Here is a 24,913-nt window from a genome sequence, read left to right on the forward strand (position 1 = left end):
CTAGTTCGCGCAATGTACAACTCTACAAAAACTATATATTGGCTTCCAAATGCATATCTATTCATGTATTTAGGAGAGTTTGGCAGCAAATGCCATCAGCCACTCAACCTTATAAACAGCAGTTTCGAAGTACTGGGAATTAAAAACAATAGGCAACTGCGTCATTTGCTAGGCCCTTGCTTGCACAGTGATGCATGTGTGCACATATGAAACCCAGAAGGATGTGATAGGACTCACGCCCGCTCCCTCATTCCCTGAGTTTTTGACACCCCTATAGCTCTAAAATATCTAAGCAGGTTAAACGTTTGCAGGGCGACTCGGGGGGATGAAGCCCCCACCCTCAGCAAACTTTCACTTTTGTTAACAATCCAGTTACAGCGGAGGGTTTATCTACATACACGTCACTTCCCTTCAAAGCTCACTCATCTCAGATAACTCATCCTCCACCGCGTGGGACCGGGGCTGGTCACATTTCTGTTTGTTGGGGCTGGTCACATTTCTGTTTGTTTTGCACAATATTTTAAGCATATTTTTTCATACTGGTGTGCTCTGTGTGTACAACATCCATGCACTGCGGCTGGGGATACTTGTAACCTGAAGGATGGTGTCAGGCTCCTTTCTTGTCCCCTGGAACGCAGTGGACACCACAATGTCACTAATTCCAATATTGGACAGAAGCGCATCCCTACCAGAAGAACGCCTCATAAACATTGTTCCCCCGGGTAACTGGAACGGATCGAGGTCAGAGCAGGCTCAGTTCTACGAGGTGTGTTTTTACTTTCAAAGAATTTTTATAATGTATCATTTATACTTTATTATGCATGTATTCTGTGTTTTCTTTTATGACCTAATTTAGGTCGAATAAAGATTTTTTGATGATGATGACTCGGGAAACCTTCTTTGAGACTCAAACACAGAGCCTCATAAACGAAGGATGGACATTTATAAATATCTCTATTACAGCATACCATAAACTACGAGAGTCATTAGCTTTTAATCAAGGTTTTATTAATGTGTCTATTTTTTACTCGCTTTCTGTTCTTTGTTTATATGTATTCTTCTTCAGTTGTTTGTACAGCGCTCCGATGTCCGCAAATCGCGTTCACACCTTATAAAACACCCTAAATAAATAAACAAGCATTTACAATGCAATAGGTCTCGCATTTGCGAGAGTTTATGCTATTGGCATTGTAAATGACAATGCCTTTCATTTATTTGTTTAAAAAACCAACACATTAATAAAAGGCATTGTAATCTATAATGCCAATAGCTCAAACTCTAGTAAATGCGAGACCTATTGCATTGCAAATGCTTGTTTGTTGTGTAGATTATTTTCGACTTCAAATCGCCCTCCTTGTCTGCTCTGCTGTGAAGGTTTGCGGAGATGCTTCCCTGGTGATGGCTGTGGAACAGACAACATGCAGGGAAGTGGGTGTTTCTCATTTTCGTTGTGTACTAAACTTCATCTTCCAGGAGGTGCCTTTTTACATTTAAAGAAACAAGAAGCTGCTTGGACAGTGAAACACAAGCCAGCTGCCTCTGCTGAGGCGTGACCCCAACATTTAGAGGAAAGAGAGACAACTGAACAGCAGAACCATCAAGGTGGGACCCAGATAGAGACAGTGTCAAGAGAGATTAGAGGAACAAGTGAGGCATTGGCTCTAGTGGAAGGAACCCCCCCCCCCCCGTAATGTTTAAAATACAGCAATACTCAGGATTCGGTGGGCCCGGGTGCCACCGAACCTGCTGCACTAATGTCATGAAACCCCATATGTTCACGCCAGAGTAAAGGTCATACGACAAAGGACTAACCCTGCCTCGCCCCACACCTCTTTCAGGGTGTGCGCTTTCAATATCGACGCCAGAATATCGATCAGACCCTATCGAGGACAAAATATCGCCCCAAAAATCAGCAGGTAAGTAAGTCTGGATTTTCTACACGTAACTCCACATATATGGATCTATTGGAATATGCATCTTCAAGGCTCGGAGATGTGGAGTTAGGAATAGGACATATTTATTTCCCTGTATGCACTTACCTTTCGATATTCTTGCATCACGATATCCTAGGGGTCAACATTCAGCAGTCCAGTCCTCTTTCAGAGGCACAGCCTGTTAATGTCCTGGTTCTCTATAAGAGGGCCCCTCTCAGCCTTTCTAAAAGGCTGGTGTTGTTGGTTTGCTAGCTTTAGTTGGCTGACAATGACCTGGAAGTAGTAGAACTAATGCCCGAGTCATAGCAGCATCAACACTGCTGAGGAACCCGCTCGGAGGCTCTACGGTGGCTTGTAAGCAGCAGTCTCGAATTCCTGTACTCACTTTCCGACTTCAGCAATTTCATATCCGGCGTCGATGGTTCCTTTGCCTGCAGACACCGCAGCGGTGACCAGCAGCCGGGGCAGCCCTGTCGATTTCGCTTCTGCCTCAAAGGCTTGCAGCAGCTCCTAAAAGCGAACACATTGCTTAATTTGAGCCGGTTCCTGCCGGTGGTGGGCACAGGCACTCATTTTTCGACATTGCAATTTTTTTTTTCTTTGCAGCATGGGTCTTCGATCCAGAACGAAAGATAGAAAAGTAGATGAAGGACACAGAAGGAGTGAAGAAATACAAGAAAACAGAGGCAAAGCAGGGATGGAAAAAGAACATGTAAGAGTGAGATAATGGGGCAGGAAATGGAGGGTGGAGAATGAGCCATAAGGTGGAATCAAGGCAGCCGTGTTCTCTGCAAACCCTGGCATTTCGTTAAGGAATGTATGATGTTACAACGCGTGGTGTTACCATGCGGTAGGTAACAACGCGGTCATTACAACGACCGAGTTGTTACCACGCATGGCATTACATCGCAAGTCGTTTCAACGACTTGCGCTAGATGGCGCGCTGGATTTAGGAGTAGTATAAATTACTATTCCTACACCAGTTAGCGCAACAGCAGGGAGGGTGTTGGATTTAAAATTCGACACATTCCCTGGTGTTGCACGCCACCTAGCGCAAGTCGTTGAAATGACTTGCGATGTAATGCCACGCATGGTAACAACGCGATCGTTGTAACGACCGCGTTGTAATCTACCCGCGTGGTGTTGCCAGCTTTGTAACCGCTGTCTCCCTTCGGCAGCATCAGGGCCTGCTTTCAAAGCAAAACGTGTGGGCCCCTTCACTTATGTTTATTACAAATGAAGCACGGGGCAAACACACATACATATGTCTAAGATCGGACACAGTTTGAAGAAAGAAGTGCCTCTCACTTGATGCTCTGTGACAACTGAGGAAACACCATACACTTGCGTCTGCTAAAGTCGCACACCATTCCCTTTCACTGCTGAAACGACGTCATGCAGAATGCCCTGTGACGCAGTGGCGGGTCCTCTGCCCCTCTGCTTTTAAGCCGAGCAAGAAGCAAAAACATAAAATGATAATAACTTTCAGTTCTCTTCATTTTATCTTTGTGCTGCTTTGAGGGCGGCTCTGCTCTCGGAGCAGGGGAGGAATGGTTTGCCTACTCCTAAGTGCACAGTGACTGTTTGGTCGGCCTCCTCAGGCCGCCCAAACCAGTCATGCGCACTTTCCCCGTTCTCCATGCAGGCTGCATTACAGTCTACATGGAGAACATGCCCACCCTCCAGCCCCTGGCTGAGCGCTGTGTCACGGCGCTCAGACCAATCACAACGCTGTATTGAAGCGTTGTGATTGGCTTAGGGGAGGGAGCCTGGCTGCCTGCTTACTGTTCCTGAAGTCGTAGGCAGGTGAGCAGGAGCAGAGACGCGGGACCCGGTGGCGGCATGGTAAGTCTTTTTTTATTTTTTTATTTTGCTCACTCCCTCCTTCGTGACCCCCTCACCCGTGAGCCATGCGGCCGCCTCTGCTGTGAGGACTGAAATGAGGTCGCACATGATGCCCTCTGACCGCAGAAGTAACCTGTGATGCGCATTAACAATAACTAGTTGCTGGTTAGTTTGCAGATTGCCTGCGACTTTTGACATCACACTGAATAACCTATGTCTGCCAAGGTTGTATGTAATGCTCTGTTGCTGCCAATGATGCACGCGGTGTTGTGTGGCTGCCGAAGTTACAGACAACACTCTGTGGCTGCATAGGCCACATATGATGCCCAGTGGCGCTGAAAACTAGTATTGGCATAGCCAATAGCTCTTGTCTTTTCCAATAGCTTTTGTTCATGCTCAGTAGCACTGGCTGTCAGTTGCGGCTACTGCTTGGAAGCAGCAGTGGGGCGGGTGGGGGGAGGGATGGGGTGAATCACTTTAAAAACAAATCACTTACCTCCCCACCACTTCTCCTGCGACCTTTTCCTGGCTTCTTGTGAGAAAGAGGAACTAGGAAGCACCTGGGCTCCCATGCTCCAGCAGCCAATCAGCATGCTGCAATGGAGGCTTGTGATTGGTCTGAGTGCCGCAGCGCTCAGCCAGAGGCTGTAGGGGTGGGCTTGATCTCCATGCAGGCTGTAATGCAGCCTGCATGGAGAACAGGGTAAGTGCGCATGACTATTTTGGGAGGCCCGAGAGTGCCGATCAAACAGGCATTGCGCACTTAGGAGGTTCGTACCACTCCTCCCCTGCTCTTCAGTCCCGTAATGCCCCCTCACGCAAGCTGCCGCAGCAGGAGGACAAAATAAAAGGATAATACCATTAGTTATTATCATTAATGTTTTCCTTCCTTTTGCTGCTTCAAAGTAGTGGCGACGCTCCTCTGCCTCAGTGGAGGAGCCGCCACTGATGGCTGTGCAGTATGAACAAATTAAAAAAGAAAACAAAAGCCACAATGACGTGGCCCTCCTCCGAACCTGTTAAAATAAAGTTACAATTGTTTAAAAAATATGGACCAGTGGTGGCCGGGGACAGAAGAGGAGCAGGTGTGGGCCGGAGCAGAGGATATGTAGTACATGAGGGAGAGCAACACGGGTGATGGGGAGAATTGCAAAAGCGAGAAAGAGCAAAACTGAGTGATGGGGGAAAGCTAGAAGTACATAAGAGAGAGAGAAAGCAACACGGGGAGCGCAATGGAAGCGCACGGATAAGCGAGAACAACATGAAGCACGGGAAGGTGTTGAGAAGCACAGGAGTGAGACAACTTGAAAACTCTAGGCAAAAAGAAAAAAGTAGTTGACTAAAAGTGAGCAGTGGAAGAACACAAGTAAAGAGGTGGTGCTCCACGGGAGGGACAAACACAAGTTGGACAGAGCAAGCCATCGAATTAGAAGCAAGCAAGTAAGTGAGAGTGGCAATAAAGCTAACCAATGGTAAGCACTTGCAGGCTTTAAGCCCACTGTAATTCCTTGGTAAGCTGCGCTCTCAGGTAGAATCGCCCTGAAAACAGAAAAAGTGACGGAATTCATCCCAGCTACTGGTAATGACTCCATTGTTTGTTGCTCACAATAACACCACAAGCAGGACTCAGCCATATGTAAATACGTCTTGAAGCCATTCTCCCATCCTCTGTTGGGCCCCATCACAGACATGCATCTTTAGTCCTAAGGCATAGCGAGCTCAGGATTATATGATGCCCAGTGAATGCCGTTGTCGCACACAATGTCCTTCATTAAAGAGATATCTTCACACAATCCTGTGATTACTGAGGTCTCCTACAACTGATGCCCTGTGCCCGCTGATATCACACGCAAAGTACTACAACTCTTTGAGGTCACACACCATGTCATGTTTTGCCAGATGCACTGAGATCATGTATGATACCACCACTCAACTGATGGGGTGAGTTCGTACACCATGTCATGTTTCACCTGATGTACTGAGATCATGTATGATACCACCACTCAACTGATGGGGTGAGTTCGTACACCATGTCATGTTTCGCCCGATGCTCTGAGATCATGTATGATACCACCACTCAACTGATGGGGTGAGTTCGTACACCATGTCATGTTTCACCTGATGTACTGAGATCATGTATGATACCACCACTCAACTGATGGGGTGAGTTCGTACACCATGTCATGTTTCGCCCGATGCTCTGAGATCATGTATGATACCACCACTCAACTGATGGGGTGAGTTCGTACACCACGTCATGTTTCACCCGATGCTCTGAGATCATGTATGATACCACCACTCAACTGATGGGGTGAGTTCGTACACCATGTCATGTTTCGCCCAATGCTCTGAGATCATGTATGATACCACCACTCAACTGATGGGGTGAGATTTCGTACACCACGTCATGTTTCGCCCGATGCTTTGAGATCATGTATCATACCACCACTCAACTGATGGGGTGAGTTCGTACACCATGTCATGTTTCGCCCGATGCTCTGAGATCATGTATGATACCACCACTCAACTGATGGGGTGAGTTCATACACCATGTCCTGTCACTCTTGCGATCTCATACTTTGCTCTGTTACTGCTCAGGCAGAAACCGATGCCAGTGACTGCTGAGGTCACACATGATACCCTGTAGTCATTAATGTCCTAGAAAATGCCGCACAACTGCTGACATCACAATGCCTTATGACTCCTGATGTCACACACACACTGGATTGCGATTACTGAGGTTGCACAAATGCCCTGTGACTGCTGGATCACAAATAGTGTAAGGTAGGTGCTCATTTTAAAGGCAAGCCCATGTGACAGCTTTTCTGAGATCATACGTGATGCTTTTTGCAGAGGTAGCAAGTAGTGCCCTGTGACTGTGTAGACTGCGCATGATGTCTTGCTGAGGTCACACACAATGCACTGTGGCTGCTTCGGTTGCAATGATGTTTTAGACTCCCCAGGTCATATACAATGCATTGTGAGTTTGGAAGATACACACAATCTCTCTTGTGACTGCTGGGTCACAAACAATTCACTGTGATTTCTTAGTTTACGCATTACGCTATGTGACACCTTTGAGATGGAGCGGTGTGGTGCAGCGGCCAGGGCAGCTGACTCCAGAGCACAGGGTTCAGGGTTCGATCCCCGGCTCCGGCAGCAGCTCAGCTCAGCACCATGTGACTCTGGGCAATAGCTCACTTAATTTCCACGACGGCCCCCAGTGCCTTGAGACCCGTAAGGGTGAGTAGATCGCGCTTTACAAATTGGTAAACCACTTCCAAAGCCACCCATCCTTACGGGTGGGTGAGAAATGGCGAGTCAGGCAGAGGCCGGTGGTGGGTGTTCCCCTTCATGTGTTACAAAGCAGGTCAGCCCCTGCCTCTCGGGGACTCTGTGTAGGACCGCTACAGGGGACAGGTGGTCTCCTGTAGATACCCCATGAAGCACGTACATTGTGTAATCACAGTGGGTGTCTGAAGGGCTGTATACCTAATGGTCTGCATGAAGCCACGCCCCCTGATGAGCAGCAGGATCCAGAGTTCATCAGAAGCCAGTAGAGGGAAAGTTTCTTTGCCTTTCGAGTAAGATCCTTGCTGGGTGGAGCATGAAGTGAGGTAGGTTGTGGAAGAGGTGTGGCGCAGTGGCCAGGGTGCCTGACTACGGACTACGGGGTTCATGGTTCGATCCCCGCTGCCGGCGGCAGGTTAGCCCAGCACCATGTGACTCTGCTTGCTTAATCTTCCTGAGGGCCCCCAGCGCCGGGACACCGCTTCGGAGGTAGCTGTGCGCTTTACAAATACTGGTATTTCACTGCTTATCACGCTGAAGACCCGCCTTCTTGACTCCGCACTGAGAGTGTCTATAGCCCTGCTGGGGTGGGCATCTGACATTTGCTGTGCCACGCATTTTGGCCAATACTTATTTTGGAGTTATCCTATCTTGTATGACATCAGCCTTCGGAAAGCCAAATAGCAGCACCTTGTGAGGAGTGCGTCATCTTTTCCCTAGCACTGGGCTGAGGCTTTTGGTCTCCCCACTTCAGCAGCATGAACCTCCGGGTCACCCTGCATTGCTGCAGTGCCCTTCCCCAAAGGGGCTTCTCTGAGAGTGAGGAGGGTAGTGTCACCCCTGCACACATCCAGACCTTAGTGCTCCCCCCAAGGGCAGGCCACTGATAAAAGGCCTGGGGCAGGCGAGCTGTGCAATGGGACTCCTGAGCATGGTGGGAGCAGAGGAGACTGAGGCAGAGGCTCGTGAGGTGGCTTTCGACCTGCAGCTCATGCCTAGGGTAGAGGGCCTGCGCTGCTATGCCTCACAAGTCTTCGACTGTCATCACTTCCCGCCTGCCTTTCTGTGCCCGTAGGAGGGTGCCAGGATCCAACCTAGGGCACCAAACCTACCTGGGCCTAAGGAAAGCAAGCCTTAAAGAGCCAGAGAGGGAAAGAGAACCTAAGGTAAGGACTGCTTCCAAGGTTAGGACCCAGCCAACATAATGAGGTAACCAGAGTGAGAAGTGGCTTAGAAGGTTAGAACAGCACCAGGTTCAAAACATAGGACAGTACCCACTGCTGGAGTGCACACTCTTCTACAGAGCTGCTCTCTGGCAGTTCAGGAAGGAATTCACCCGGCCCAGGGCCATGAAAGCCCATAGACGGCACTTTGCTGGGTCATTGGGCTTCATTCCTAATGAAATGTGCACGTGCCCGCTTGATCACACCATCCCCACATAACTCTTCTAATCAATGCAGTCTAACCAACTGTCACAAATGTCAACATAACCAGATAGAGATGTTTGTCTGTAATAAAAGATACTTACTCATTTCTGCTCTCCCTCTCGCTTTTTTTTTGTACACATTCACAAACCATCTGTCTTTTAGGAAAACCCCGTAACCCAAAAATCTGGCTTTGTCGAGAATACCTTGCCAGTTCGCTATCTCCAAAACTGACCCCTCCCCCTCCATTACCCAATCACCGCCTCCCCCTCCAGACGCCTCGGAGCCTCAGCGTTATGGAAGATTTTAAGAATAAAGTAATGAGATCTATCTTGATATAGGTCCTTGGCTGTGAGTGTGCATACAGCCTAGAATCAGTCTATCGGTGGAATTCTTAAGGTGTGCAGCTCCTTGGCTCTCTCTCTCAGGTACCCAATTTCCTCCTCTGGGTTTGGACCACTTGGGGCAACGGTAACCAACTGCGAGAGACAGGTTCAAATTCACCATTAGCAGGCCAATGCCTTGCGGGTCAGCTGCACTAATGTCTTTAGGGGCCAGGGGTCCCCTGGTGCTTGAAGGCCCTCTCACTGAATGCAGTGCATCAGCTCCCTCCCAGAGCCCCATGAAGACACATTCTCGTCATTCACAACGACCTCTACGTGCATGCTCACAGGGCAGGGCTGTGGAGAGGTCATTCTGAGGGCATCTCAGGCCGCTCCAGGAAGGAGGAAGGAAGGTGCCATATTAGGGCAGGTTCCTCTTTCCGTGATCACGTTCAACTTGTAAGCGGTCTTCGACAAAGGAGACTTGTGTCCACCAGAAGCGACTAACACTAAAAAGACGCTCTCAGGCTCCTTACTGGCTGCAAACGAGGCATGCGTTCTTACCACAGATGGAGTGCCCATTGAGGAAAATATCAAGAAGAAAGTATTAAAGTGTTTCGAAAGAAAATAACAAAGTTACAGCCAGTGTGGCAGACGATGCGTTCATACGTACCTGACAGAGGACGGTGAAGCGCTGCTTGTCCTCCGGGGGGCTTCCTCGGGACCCTGGGTACTCAAAATCCAGGTCGATGCCATCAAAGCCCCACTGACGCAGCCAATCGATCACAGAGTCAATGAAGATCTTACGGTTTTGAGGGCTTTTGACCATTTCAGTGAACCTGGGAACGGAAAGAGTAGTTTTCAGCCGCCTTTATTCCTGGCACAGCTATCCATAAAATTGTTGTATGGTTTACAAAATTCCACAATGCAATTGATATTGTCCTAGTGCAAATTAAAACCAAAAGGCCCACTTCTAGACCTGCCCACCAAAGCCCCCACTTCAATTTAAATATAATTGCACCTGTCAAACTATTAATAAAAATCAATGTTTGACAGGAGAGAATGAACGTAAGAGCTATGTGGGCTATTTTCAATTCATTCCACGATTGAGATTTAACCCTATTATTTTCTGATTGCTATTTTTGGTTGTCTCTTTCGCACCTGTTAGTAGTTAAGGCCCCCTCAGTGTCACTGTGGTAATATTCTTCATGGAGATTTGTTTTTTGGGATTAAGGGGAAATGTGGAAATTCTCGAAGCGCATTAATTCCACCCATTTGATTTTACTTTAGTTACAGACTCATGAAGGTGATAGCTATGCCGAATTGGTGAATTTGTTGGGCATGTTGTTGAAGAGTTCTAATTTGAAGAAAAAGGAGATTACATAATGAAAATACAAGCCTATGAGGGCTCCCCTGCTGCAACTGAGTGATAGTGCTTGAATCTTTGTAATACGTGCATCTAAACTGCATAAAACCAAACATGTAGCTGTAAATAAGATTTCAAAACCATCATTCTGGAGTGTCCGTACTTCTGTGTCCCGAAGTTCCATCCCCCGATGGCCAGCAGGTTGACGAGCTTAGAGTTGCTGCGAAGAAGAAGATAACATTGTTATGTTTACCGTAGCACAAGTGATGGACAGCTGTCAGATGCCTTCAGAGTACCCCTCTTGTGCATCTTTTCCCATTTTCTTTCAGATTCTGTCCCTGCACCTCTTGATGGAAGGTGATCCTGCATCTGCCTTTGGGAGCCTTATTTTAGAACTGTAATTAGATACATTAATGTTAACTATACAAACCGGTCGTGTTTCAGGCAGAGAGAGTGTTTCATAGCTTGAAATGGAATGTTACAAGATGGGGGCCAGAGGGGCGTTATGTGCCAGGCCTGCATTTTTCATGGCCCGCGCTCACACAATATCTAAAAATGGATTTCTATAGCAAGGCTGCACTGTTTGTTGGTGGAAACGGCAGACAACACTGGATGACACCAGATGTGTTGGCGCTGTCATGCTTTCGTCGTTCCCACGATTATATTTAAATCACCTAGGGGTTAGGGATGTCATGGAAACGTCTGATATGCCTGATCACTGAGCACTGATTCTCTTGCACCCTTTTCAGCTCAGTCTCTCTCACTGGAGGGAGCCTCAGAGGCATCACTGTCTTGATAACTAAGCCTGAGACTCAAGCATTGGAGCACTCTCATTGCCTTGGAGTCTTACGCACTCTGTCTTTCTCTCCCTCACTGTCTCTAGCTCCAATAACCATTTTGGCTTTGCTGGAGTCTCACACCAGGGAATCATTATTCTATAAAAACAACTACTTTGGGCCCCAAACCATCAACCCTCTTTCCTGTCTTGGAGATCTCACCACTCTTAGAACAGCCACCCTATCTTCGTCTGCACCATCCATCCCCTCGCGTCCCACTATCAGCCACCATTATTGACATGTTATGAGTCTGAGGGACTCAAAGGGGTAATGCTACTCTCAGAGGTGCTTTATGAGCCCCTAAAGTGAGTGAAGGTTGTTATTCCGCGGTATATACTGACTGCGACTTGAGGTTGTTGAATTGCTTGTAAAGGACGTCGTCATTCCACTCGTAGGGCGCGATCTTGTGGTTGCTCATGGTGGCGAAGGCGTAGACCAGGTGGGTGCAGAGGCAGGGGTCCACATCAGCCGGCATGTACTTGGCTGGCACCGGCCGGTACTGGGACCAGTTGGTGAAGTAGCAGACCAGTTTGTAGGCAGGCACTACAGGGGGAGAGAAGGCGGAGTCTGCGGTTACATGCAAAGCCAAGGACTGGAGGGGCACCAGACAGCGCGGACACTGGGAGCTTTCAGAGGGGTCCATGCATTGGAAAGGTATGTTGGGCAGAGGTGGGATCAGGTCATTTCAAACTAACAAATGACTGCATCTGCAGAGCAGAACACTCCTCTGAGTGCATCTTCACATTTTCCACCTGGCGAGTATAGTCTGGGAGCACTGGAAGTTTGGAGTTGGGCACTGTATTGGGAGAGGAAGCACAGTCTTAGGTCACAGTGTTAACAAAACCATGGATCTCATCTCTGCATTCAGCAAAAGGCTGGATTTGTGACAGGCTGGTGCCCTCGAAGGGTCAGTATTACTTGGCCATGTCTGCCTTTTTGAGGCATCAGCCAGTCACAGAATATCCTGGCCAATCAGCTGCGGGGTCATTGCACAGTATAACCCCATGCTGGTCACACAGCTCTCCAACACACGCACACCCACATTCATGGGCAGTGTTAGGCCCATTTGGCTTGGAACTCAAGCTTAATGGGGGTCACTCAAAATGTAGACATTTGTAAAAAAAAATTATCATTGATAATATTAGTTTAAAAACTTTAAAAAAAAATTATGGTTAGGAGTCTCGAATGCACAACCTCTTCTGATGCCTGAACTGAGCTACTTTCTTCATTCGCAAGACAGACAGACAGACAGACAGACAGACAGACAGACAGACAGACAGACAGACAGACAGACAGACAGACAGACAGACAGACAGACAGACAGACAGATAGATAGATAGATAGATAGATAGATAGATAGATAGATAGATAGATAGATAGATAGATAGATAGATAGATAGATAGATAGATAGATAGATAGATAGATAGATAGATAGATCAATATCAAAACAATACCCTTTCAGGCAAAGAGTACCGCATAAATTACGCAAATAAGAAGCAGAGAACTGTGGGTAGTTCCCAAGTTTAAGTGGAGATCAGCCACAGTAGAGAGCACCTGTTAGACATGGCATCTTTTGGCGTGTTTCCCCTGAGTTTTTGCTTTTTGCACTCCCGGTTTTGACTCTGTTTTTGCTGGCGTAGTGTTTCTGCGCACTTTTCTCACTGATGATCAGTGGTAAAGTGCAAGTGCTCCTGTGGTAAATTGTGTTATGGATTAGTGTTAACATGATTGGGTATTTGATTTACTTGTTAGTAAAGTGCACTGAGTGTGCCAGAGCCTGTAAATCAAATGCTACTAGTGGGCCTGCAGCACTGATTGTGCCACCCAAGTGAGTAGCCCTAAAACGGTAACTCAGAACTCCCATTGCAGAGTCTGCGCACAGTTTTTAACTGCCATGGTGACTTGGCAAGTGTCCCCACTTGCCAGGTCCTAAACCTTCCCTTTTCTTACATATCAGCCACCCCTAAGGTAGGCCCAAGGTACCCGTGTGGGCAGGGTGCAGTGTATGCAAAAGGTAGGACATGCCCTGGTGTGTGTGGCATGTCCTCCTGATAGTGAATTACAGCCAATTTCGTTTTTCACTATTGCAAGGCTACCTGTTCCCCATAGGACAGAATGGGAAGTTTGTTTATTTATAACATCTTATAAACATAACAGGCCCTGGGAACTAGGTAGGAAAATAAAGTTTAGTATGCCTGCACTTAGAATCTAAAGATGCATCTTTTAGTGAAGGTGATTTTTAAATACTGCGTTTGAAAATACCACTTTTAGAAAGTAGGAATTTTCTTGCTCAGTCATCCTGTGTGCCTCTGCTCGAATGTGGATTGCCTGTCTGGGTTTTGGATGACAGAAGGCTGGGGAGCAGGAGTGGCTCCACATAGTCTAAGTAGGGTCAGGAAAGGGCTGAATAGACCTGGGCTGCAAAGGGGGAAGGGGGGGGGGGAGATTTCCTTGCACCTCAAAGGGCCTGGTCTGCCTCTGACAATGCCGTCCCCACCACCTGCCAGGAAGTCACACCAGAGAAGGCAGAACTGGTTCTGGCTGGGCACAGCCACTCTTTGCCTAAGAGATCAAAGGATTTGGGGATATAAATATTGGGACCCAGACCACTGAACTTTAGAACTATTTTGGATCAAGAAGACTGCCAAGAAAAAGAGCTGGAGAAGCTGTGAGGAGGAACTACTGCTTTGCTGTGTGCTTTGCTGTGTTGGCCTGCAGTGGCTGCTTCTGTCTTGGGCAGTGAAAGGACTGGACTGAACTTTCTGCAATCTACTTTGTGAGTTTCTCCAAGGGCTTGAGGTAGAGCCTGCCCCCTGTTCACGAAGTCTCTGGAACAGAAAAGACTTCAAGCTCTTCTGCCCTCAGCACTGGGGACTGTGTGTTTTGTGCTGCAACGGAAGAAAAGCAACTCGACGCCGTCTACGACGCCGCTGCTGACTCCATGTCCCGAAGGCACCGCAAAGGGCACCGCCGCAACGCCTCACCGACGATTCCTGCTGACGCCGCCACCGAGCCGCTGCTCGCACCGCGACCTGTGGGCACCGCACTCTCCAACGACTTTGCTTCACGACGATGCCTTGGCACCGCAGAGGGCACTGCCACAACGCCGCACAGCGACCCTGGTCTCACCAATGCTACCTGCTGACGCCACCACCGAGCCGTTGCTCACACCGCGACCTGTGGGCACCTCACTCTGCACCGCCTCGCTTCACGATGATGCCTTGGTATCCCCAATGATGCTGCTCCACGCCAAAATCGATGCCGCTGCTTGCACCGTGGTTTGAGGGCACCGCTCGTAAAGTTACACGACGCACCGCCCTCATCCCCCACCGCAGTCTTGGAAAATGACGCCAGTGCCATCGACTCCAGTTTGTCAGCCGAAGACAGCGCTTCAGCAACGATGACGCCGCTGCTTGCACCGTGACCTGCCAGCACCGTGACGAGCACCGTCTTCATCTCACACCGCGACCCTGGTCTCACCGACGCCGCCACTGAGCTGCTGCTCACACCGCACGCCACACCGCTGCACCCGACGCCTGCCGACACCAGCGCTCCTGACTCCAACAGAGAGGAGATCGACCTGCAACGTGTGTGACTTCAAGGGCCCCGACGACTCCGGAACCGACCTCCGAAACCGACGCCTGTGTAAACCGTATTTTCAGAAGCTCAACAAGAGGTCATCGACGCCCTGCATTTCTAAAAGGTACTGTTTGCGGGTCTCCCCGACACTGTAGCTGGCCCGCGACGCCGCAGTCAGCCAGAACTGTTTGGATTTGTTTGATCACGACGCCGTGATAGCCCCGGACGGAGCTATCGACATTAAGGAACTGTTTTTAAAGTGTATTTTGATAACTGTAGATTTTAAAGTACTGTATTGGGGATTTTTTTTTATCATTTTTGGTCTTGTCTTAAATATATAAAAATATTGGATATTTTTCTAAACTGGTGTGGTTTCGTTTTGTAGTGCTTACACTGTACTACTGTTAGTTATGACTTGAGCAAATGCTTTACACACTGCCTCTAAGATAAGCCTGACTGCTCGTGCCAAGTTACAAAGAGGGTGAGCAGGTGTTATTTTGTGAGTGTAATTCCCTTATCCTGACTAGGAAGAAGGGTCCCTATTTAGAAAAAGGTGCAAGCCCTTGCCAACTAGAGACCCCCATTTCTAACAGCACCCTACAACACCAGTGACTCTCTGAATCTGCTCACCTCAAATGTCTGTTTTTCTCACACTATTTTTAGGCATAGGATTAGCACAGTACCATCCAGGTCGAGTTAGAAAGAGACAAAGTATTTGCCTAAAAGACTTTGCTAGAAAAACAGACATTTGAGGTGAGCAGATTCAGAGTGTTGCTGGTGTTGTAGGGTGGGTGCTCTAAACAAGAACTGTTCTTCAACTAAACTTTGGAACTACCCAGAATTATCTGCTTCTTTTTTGCATATGCATCTATATATATTTTTCAGTTCACTTCAACTGCTGTGTATAAATACATGTATTTATGTATTTATTTATGCACAGCGGCTGAAGTGAATTGAAAAAAGTAATTTTGTTGACCTCTGGCCTTCAGATGACTGCATAGAAAATAACACACACCTTAAACAAAAAATAAATGCAAGTCAACCAAATCAGTGGGGAATACAGTTTTACGTTATGACATTTCTACTGGGTAATGTGATCACTGTTGATGCCAGTTTGTAGAAACAGAGAGACAGAGAGGTGTTTTTTGCTGTGTGGTGCAGTGAGGAAGGGTAACGTGTGTCATTTTAGTTCTACGAGGTCCCAGTCAGTAACAGAAAGCACCGTGAAGAAGTCATTATTGTAACCCTTCATTACTGTATACGGTAGGATGCCACAACATGCGCAAAAAGATTTCGGTTGAAGGTAAAAAAAATAAAAAATTGCTTGCAAGCTATAGATTTTAGTAATATGCAATCGTACTGTAGATAGCTCAAACATGTTTATGGTATCGTAAAAAGCACACACTCCATAGCTCAGCTGTTAGCACCCTTACCATATCTCTCAAAGGGAATCATATGTTTGTCCTCACTTAGCTTCAACTGACTTTATCAATTAAAGCCAATACTGACTTCCATGCAGCCTTTACATTTGCAGATTAACCAATCGCACATATTTGCATTTCTTTCAGGCAGCAGACACCCTGGCAGGAGGCTTGTTCATCGTTTAGCTGCCTGTCTCTCCCTCTGCGTCACAGCACAGGAGACTCCCTCCTGTCCATTCCAGCTGCGGCATCTCAGTTGTCGTCATTACCCGTCCGCGGACGGTTCTCTTTTCACAAGAAGTAGGGGAACGGTTGTGGATAAAATAAAAAAGTATGGGCACACCACCCCCCGCAGATCCCTCCCACTTTGACCGACGTGCATGTGTATTTATATATATATATATTCGTATGTGTGTGTATATATATATGTGTATATATATATATATATATGTTTATTAAACGGTTCTCACCTGTCTGCAGTTGCAGCAGCAGCGCCAAACCTATTCAAAAGGAGAGAAAGCATTAAGCATTCGTCCGAGGATATCTTCCAGGTCAGTTAATATGAAAATATCAATATTTCTCCCAGAGTTCACCTGGGCATGGGTGAACCATAGAGTCCGCTGACATCAGCAAGCTTCCCATCACCATGCCCACATGGGTTGTGGGAACCAGCGCAAAAATGGTCAGTGGATACACGCGCAGCGCTGCGGTATGCACGGAAGGCGGTGCCAAAATTGTGTCTTCCCTCCCTGCCTGACCCACCCACTGTCTACACTTATTGTGTTCTGCATTGGGGCCTTTAAGTGAACTCCTCAGAGTACAGGGGTTTAGATCCCAAACCATAAAAGAATCAGAGCCTCATTACAAACAGGGGTGTAACACAGGCCCCTGCATCCCCCGCGGTGCAGGGGGGACCACGAGCTGCAGGGGGCCCCCTCAGCACTGTACTCACACCGGAGTGCTCTGGATTAAATCCAGAGCGGGCCCCTCTGTGTACTTTGCAGGGGGGCCCCTTCAACTTTCGTTACGCCACTGATTACAAATGGACCGGACTGGATTACAAATGGACCAGTAATCCCAATCCCAGTTTGTGCCCAAACTGGGAATACCGCTGGTGCAGTTAGGCTGTGCTGTAGAGTGGGATGAAGAGCACAGTTTTACTGCACCAGTTGTCATCTCAGCTTGGGCACAAACTGGAACTGGGACTTCCATGGCACATTATGACCGTTGCAGCTCTGGACAGGGGAAGCCATGCATTACAACTAAATAATACTCCATTTTAAGGTGTGGAACTTGAAATGGAGGCAATACCGCACTGCGTTAATACCACCCCTGGCGGTATGATAATTAACGTGGTGCTGTGTCCTCCGAAATACCAGAGCGCCCTGGATGTGGCCCTCAGAGCATGAGGGACAGTGTTAGCAAGAAGAACATTCCAGTCAGTCTTTTTCTTAAAAATAAAAACACAACCTGCCCAATTGCAAGGATTATTATTTCATCAGACTAACACATATTTTTATTTCCTCTATTTCATGGTAACCTATGTACCTTCCACACGGACTTATAATGCAACTGAAATAAATAAACTGAAGTCAATCCTTCATTTTTATGGAGGAGCCATCTAATTTCTCTTCATAGCTCCGGTATGAAGCATTCGTGTAGTGCGTAAGTGCCTCTATTGTGACATAAAGCGACCGATTCACAAAGGGCCTCCGCACTTAGTGCGTCAAATCACTTTATTCGATACATCAACATTTTTTAAGATCATAAAAGTACAAAGATGCACAGTATACAGTAAAAAAATAGGATACAGCTTTCACAATAGTAAATAGTAACTGTAATTTGATGACAGACATTAGATTTAAAAACAGGACTAAAATATATATTTCCTAATTCATGAAACAGAGGGGTCCCGCCGCCTAGTCTTCCATGAGAGAAGTAGATATGAGGTCACAGTATAACATACTAGTTCATTGGGTAGTGATTGTAAAAAATACAAAGCTGGAGTAAGATGGTATTTACGCATTAGCTGCCAGCTAAATCTTTTTGGGACGCTTTAATTCACAAAAGAAGATAATATGTCGATTTGATTGGGGAGAAGAGCCATCACACGTACAAGGCGGCAGGTCAACTAAGGAATAAATGCCAGCCGGATAGGAGAACATAGAAGGAATAAGGTTAAGACAGAATTCCACCAAAATGGCGCAAATTAGTTACCAAGGATAGATATACCTGGGCGCCGTCTTGTTCGATAGGGTACTCTAGATACAATTTTACAGATGCCTTCGAAGAATTTAGTTTAGAACGCTCCAAAGCCCTTTGGTTACGAAACAGTGCTTTTATTTCTTTATTTGATACTCAAATACAGTTTAAAGGAGTTGTAAATAATCGACCTAAACCAAGGGAGGTGAGACTGTTTTAATGTATTATAACCATGAGACGGTCTTCTATTAGTCTCTGTGTAAGGTTTACTGAAGTTCTTCTCCAAATAAAGTGCCACAACAATGTAGGGGCCAACCTAATTGTGTAGTCTAAATATGGTATATCTAGCTTGACATGACATAAAAAGTTGGAACAGCTAACTGGGAAGCCAATAAGTCTCTTCCAGAAGGAATTTTCGATAGTCTGGAGAGAACGGGTTTGGTGTATCCACAGATTCCTGCTCCGTAGGTTGCCAATGATATTGACTTGGCAGAGTAAACCTTTTTGATCATCTCAAGGGGCTTCGCACCCAGTTTCTTTCTAAAGGAGTTGAGTGCTATTATTCTTTTCTCTAGTGCTAGTCCCCTAGTTTTGATCATATTGGACCAAGAAAGTTCTCTCTTAAAGGTTATCCCATGATACGAAAAAGTATCTGTGTGGGCTACTTCATGACCTTCTATGTAGAAATGTGGGGCCCTCCTCTCTCTGCAACCAGTCATTAAAACAAGGGACTTCACCTCATTTGTTTTTAAACCTTAATTGTTCATATAATTTACATATGTACACAGTAGTTGTTGTAGGGCTCGGCCAGTTCGGGCAATCAGGACAGCATCAGCTGCGTATAGCAGAAACGGGGTGCGCATTTTCTTAATCAATGGAACGTCTAGGGTGGAGCTCAACAGGGGTGTTTCTACCCCATTCGTGTTGATGGAAAAAAGGAACGGGGCAAGAACACACCCGTGGCGCACTCCCCTCAGGATTGGGAACGACCTGGATCACTCACCCTGATTTCCATAGCGCATAGATGCTGATGCAGAAGAGTAAAGCTAATAAAGGTGGTTGACGCGTCGTCAATACCCATTTCTGCCATTATTTCCCAAAGGTGGTGGTGGGCTCTGCAGCCGAATGCTGCTGAAAGGTCCATGAAACTCAGGTACAGTTTCTCCTGCTTTACCTTGGTATACTTGGCCATTTGTAGGGTCAGATAGAGGCTTTGATCTAGAGTGCCACTCCCCTTTTTGAACCCGTATTGTACCGGGCTCATTATGTGTTTGTCAGTGGCCCATTCCTCAAGTCTGTTGAGTAGAACATGACCCATCAATTTGGCAGTGCTATCTAGCAGGGATATTGGCCGAAAGTTTTTTTGCTGGGCTTTGTCTCCTTTTTTATTAATTAGCACAAGAATAGACGTCCTCCACGATTCGGGTGGACCCACTTTGGCGATTACATTGAAAACATTAGTGAGCACCGGCCCCCACAGGTCAGGGTGCTCCTAGAAAAAATCTACAGGGGTGCCGTCTGGAACAGGGGCTCTGTTGGTAGAGGACTATGAGAGGGCCAATCTAATTTCCTGGAGGTTAGAGGAAAAATGTGTGATCCAGGAGTCCTCAGCCACATGGCATGCAATACCCGGATCCTCTGGCGATTTGAGGAATGACGGAGGCCGCGCAGTTGAGGAGGGGCGCACTCATGGTGGAGGTGCAGCAGTTGTGGAGGGGGTGCACTCATGGCGGAGGCCCCGCAGTTGTGGGGGGCGCAGTCATGGCAGAGGCCCTACAGTCTTGGGATGGGGGGCTGCACTCATGGCAGAGGCCCGCAGTTGTGGGGGGCACACTCGTGGCAGCGGCACTTCAGTGTTGGGGTGGGGCGCACTCATGGCAGAGGCACCGCAGTCATGGGGGATGCACTCATGGCAGAGGCTCTGCAGTCTTGGGGTGGGGTGCACTCATGGCAGAGTCCCCATAGTCATCGTGGGGGGGCTGCACTCATGGCAGGAACCCCGCAATGATAACTACAGTATGGATGTCCAGCCACGACAGCGGGGCCTCTGCAATATATGCGGGCACCCTATGTGTTTAATTGGAGTGTGTAGTAGCAGTATGGGAAGTATTCTGTGTGGTGCGTACAGTGTGTACTTTATTGCGTCCTTAAGTCCTCGCCCCTTTACGCTTGGCAGTCCTCTCCTAGGCTCGTGCAGAAGACCAGGTGTAAGTGAGGTCCAAGAGCTTAGAAAGTAGACTGGAAGTGGTGGTTTCACTACTCCCAAACTCCACCCTTAGTGACTCCATACATTCTGTCATCTCATTTTTCCTCCCTGCTGAAATGATGTGACTACATCTCTTAATTCAGCTTTAAGTTTTGTAAACATGTATCAACACTTTACAGTTTCTGATATTTTTTCTTTGCTTTGACACTTTTCTGGATCATTGAATCGTCAAAGTGAGGGGTCAGAGTTTATCTGCAGCTCCTTCTGCTCCTGAATATCCATCATGAAATGCTCGAGCGCCTTCTCACTCAGAGGCCCTACAGAGGGGAGGGTGAGTTTCTACTCCAGGTTGTGTGTAGCACAGAAGGCCCTGGTGGACTAGTTCAAGGAATTCCTGATTCTGAAGAAAAATGGGGATTGACTTCTACATCTTTGAGAATCTACAGCAGTGAACGTTGTTTTCTGGTACAGGCATCCAGGAAGCATATTTTCACATTCTGGTCTGGTTTCCTCACTAGAAATACTTACCTTTCATGGTGGGAGGAATTCATTTCAAGTTCAGAGTACTTCTCTTTAGCCTCAATGTGGAACCAAGATTACTCACATTTACCTCTGCCCAGACGACTGGCACATCTAAGCCACATATGTACAAAAACTCATCAAATATCTAGAAAGAGGCTGGGAGACTCTTTGCTTTGAACTTTCATTCAATGAAAGACATCTATTTTGGAACCTTCAGTTTCTTCGGGTTATTGGGCATTGCTGGACAAGGGCTGAGCAAGGTCCGCCAACCGTGAGTACAAGTGGCGACCATTATTGGCCGGTTACAGACTTCCAAAAAAGGAACACAACTTCAGTGGTGGTTGGAGATGATCCTTAACTTGAAGGCTCCCTAAACTCTGACTGCGGAGGCCAGGCTTCTCAGAGGCTAGTACAACCTCATGTGACTGGCCACAGGGTTAAGAAAAGATAGCCTCAGTCTCCCAAGATTCTACCTCCAGCTTTTGAATCATAGAATATTTGGTAATAGGGTCAGGAGAGAGTCTCCTTCTGCATTCTGGAACTAATGGTGGTCCTATAACATTTACTGGGGGTACACATGTGGGCGCTACCGTGGGAGAGTTGTGGTTGCCTCAGGGGGCCATAGTCCACAGCAACTTTCTGCAACTCCAGTCTATTCGTGGTGGGTGATCTGATCTCTCTTTTTTCGACTCAGGCGATGTTGAGGCCACCAAATGATCTTGGACCATGTGTGATTGGAAGGTTATTAGCCAGGGTCAATGGTATGTAACTCATGCAGTAGATTTTACTCTTGCAGAAGGCTAGCAAGGGAAGCCAGTATAGACCTGTAAGGATGAGTGTGATGTGGTCAACAGCAGAAGGCTAGCAAGGGAAGCCAGTATAGACCTGTAAGGATGTGTGTGATGTGGTCAACAGCAGAAGGCTAGCAAGGGAAGCCAGTATAGACCTGTAAGGATGAGTGTGATGTGGTCAACAGCAGAAGGCTAGCAAGGGAAGCCAGTATAGACCTGTAAGGATGTGTGTGATGTGGTCAACAGCAGAAGGCTAGCAAGGGAAGCCAGTATAGACCTGTAAGGATGTGTGTGATGTGGTCAACAGCATGAAGTCCACCATTCCAAGGGGCCGGAACTGCACAGTTGAATGAGGAATTCCCTCCACTCACTTGAGGATACAAAAGATTGAACAGAAAAGCAATGGGGGAGAACAGGTTTATTTTCTCTAGCAGTGGATTGGCCTTAAACTGGAAATATCAGCATATTACTATGCAGCAACAAACTCTTGGGAGAAGATGACGTCCCTTCCCAGTCCTCTTTCTTTCAGGAGCACTTTGGAAACGACTCTTTTCCTGCTCCCCTGTGTTTGATGTCATGCTGCGTATGTTATACACTGCTTGGTGGTGTTTATCGCTCCATTGTGACGCGCTCTCCTTCTGTCTAAAGTTCACTGTTGCCTTTTTGGCACATCAGCGCTACTGGAAACTGTCGAATGAATATTGCAGGTATATGTTCTTTCAAAAGCTGAGCATGTGAATGTGTTCCTTAATTTAGCGCCTTAACCACCAGCAGCTCTCATGCAATACAATAGATTCAGTGGAAGTCTCTTATTGTAAAACATCTGGACACTGAAGCTACTGGTAAATGTGGTCTCTGGTGGAGTTCTGTGAACCAGTGCCCTGGCGTCAAGCGTCTCCATTTATCGCTCACAAGTGAGAAGATGTGGGCTCAGTGAGAGCAGGTGGCCATGTGTATCTCGAACAGCTCTCGTCCTCTAACTATGTATACACGGTATTTGCTTTGCTCCTGGCTTTTCCCTACTTGACTTTTATTTGCTCTTTCCTTTTCCATGCACTGATGACTGGACTGCTATATGTACAGCACTCCGATACCCGGACATATATATTAATATATATATATATATATTTGTGTTAGTCATTGGGACAATAAACACTCAGATCAACAGCTGCCTGTCGGCCCTTCCCCCACACTGCTGCCCATGTCTCCACAGTCGCTGGGTGTCTCTATGGGCTGACTGTGCTGAATCACATTTGGGGTCACACCTGCTGTCTCGTGCGGTACTTGGACGGACAGTGCACTCACCAGCCCACAGCAGCATCTTGCCCATCGTTCTTCTTCTGGTTCCGCACTGGGCCCCTCGGCTGCCAGCTCTTTTATACCACAGCACACAGACGTAATCAGGTGGGAACCACACACCTGTGCACGGAGGCAGACCCTGACGACCAACAACACCACCTCGTGCTCTGAGCAAACAGGCCCCCCAATGCCACGCCCCCAATGCCACACCTCCAATACCACGCCTCCAATGGCGCCATCTGCCAAGGTCAACCAAAGCTGCGCAGTTGTAGCGTCATACAACTCAAAAACAAGCCTCCGAGAGCGCTCTCGAGGCCACCGAATGGGCGCAGGTGGGCGATCATGCAGGGCTTGACGCATACGTGGCCACTGACCCCGACATTAGGGTTGCCACAGCGTCAGCTTCTCTGATGGCGCAGCTGCAACGCACATCGCACGTTTTGAAGGCAGCATGCATGCTGCAGGGGAGCTGCAGGGCAGGCTGGGGACGAGAGGCGCCAACGATTGCTTTCCTCTCACCTCCCAGCTTCATTGGCTGATAAAAGATGTGATCAGAGGGGGAAAGGGACTTGCAGGGGGTCGACCATGTCTTATATCCCAAACCTCATATAAATTCAGGCTGGACAGTGAGTAGAAGAGAATGATGAAGGTATTAGTGTTATGATGTCTGGAGGGTGGATAATGTCAGAACTGTACATCAAGTGTGCAGTGGAAAGTTGCAGCATTGTACAGGGGAGAGCGCAGTTTACGGATTGTACCTCTGTAAACAGAATGGATAGTGTGAGAGGTGTATATCTGTGTAGAATGGATAGTTGCAGTATTGTATGTCTATGCGCAGTGTATGTGGTGTCTGGATAGTAACTGTGTACAGAATGTATAGTGTCAGAGCCGTACACCTATGTGAAGGGTGGATAGTGGCAGGATTGTACAGCTATGTGCAGAGTATGTGGTGCGGGTTCGTACCTCTGTGCAGAGTGGATAGTGTTAGACCCGTAAATCTGTGTGCAGAGTGGATGGGGGTGGAATCGTACATCGATATGTAGACTGAATAATGTGGGAGATGTACTTGCCTACAGTGTTGTACCACAGGACCCTGCAGCCCCCATGGGGCGGGGGCCCCCAAGTACTAGGGGGCCCCCTCAGCAAGGTACTCTGGCCGGAGAGCTCCTGACTGAGTCTCGAGGGGGCCCCTCTACATACCTTGCAGGGAGGCCCTCTCAAGTTTCGAAATGCCAGTGCTTGCATATACTGAGTACACAGTGTAAAAGCCATACATCTGTGTGGTGAGTGGATAGTGTTGGGTTCATGACTCAGTTTGTAGAGTAGATAGTGTTAGGACCATGCATGCAGGAAGTGTGAACAGTGTTGGGATCTGTGCATGAGTGAATGATATATGTGAGAGTTCTTTGATTACAGCAGATCTAATCTCCATGTAGGAGACAGAGTACAGGACAGGATACCATCAAAGTGTGAGTGTCTTAATGAGTCAACCGTCTGGTGTATTTGAGGAAAATAATTTTGTCAAATCCTAAAGCCAGACTCCATAATGAGCTTTTTAAGTTAGCCTGTCTGCATTTGGTTCACATTCTGGGGCCGATTCCGATCCGGGTCGGAAGGGCACCGAATGTGATCCGGCCGGAAAAACTGCACGCCGTACGTGTGTTTTCCGCCCGACTCGTACAGGTGTACGAGCGAGCAAGTACGATGCGAGCTACATGAAATTCACCGACCGACTCATTTCCGGGTCCGAACCGCTCCGTACGTCTCGGTCGAAAGTTAACCGTGGCGTGCAATGGATGCGATTCACGACCGAGCCAGTATGATGCACGCGTTGGACAGCCTTTGCGAGCCGGAGTATCCGGCTCGCAAATCG

At 47.6% G+C, this 24,913-nt stretch overlaps 1 protein-coding gene across 1 annotated transcript in view; it reads right to left on the minus strand.

Annotated features, from left to right (window-relative positions):
- LOC146869790 (acidic mammalian chitinase-like) overlaps positions 1-23,173 on the minus strand; it is a 44,726-nt gene extending 21,553 nt beyond the window's left edge. The window contains exons 1-6 of the mRNA XM_085615342.1: positions 23,047-23,173; positions 16,491-16,520; positions 11,361-11,562; positions 10,347-10,403; positions 9,491-9,656; positions 2,320-2,444 (exon numbers count right to left, since the gene is read on the minus strand). Of these exons, the coding sequence (XP_085471468.1) occupies positions 2,320-2,444; positions 9,491-9,656; positions 10,347-10,403; positions 11,361-11,562; positions 16,491-16,520; positions 23,047-23,071 (605 nt within the window). The 5' untranslated portion in view covers positions 23,072-23,173. The remainder of the gene's footprint in view (positions 1-2,319; positions 2,445-9,490; positions 9,657-10,346; positions 10,404-11,360; positions 11,563-16,490; positions 16,521-23,046) is intronic.
- Between the last annotated feature and the right edge of the window lie 1,740 nt (positions 23,174-24,913).

Source organism: Triturus cristatus, chromosome 1_1 (genome assembly GCF_964204655.1).
Source record: "Triturus cristatus chromosome 1_1, aTriCri1.1, whole genome shotgun sequence".
Taxonomy (NCBI): domain Eukaryota; kingdom Metazoa; phylum Chordata; class Amphibia; order Caudata; family Salamandridae; genus Triturus; species Triturus cristatus.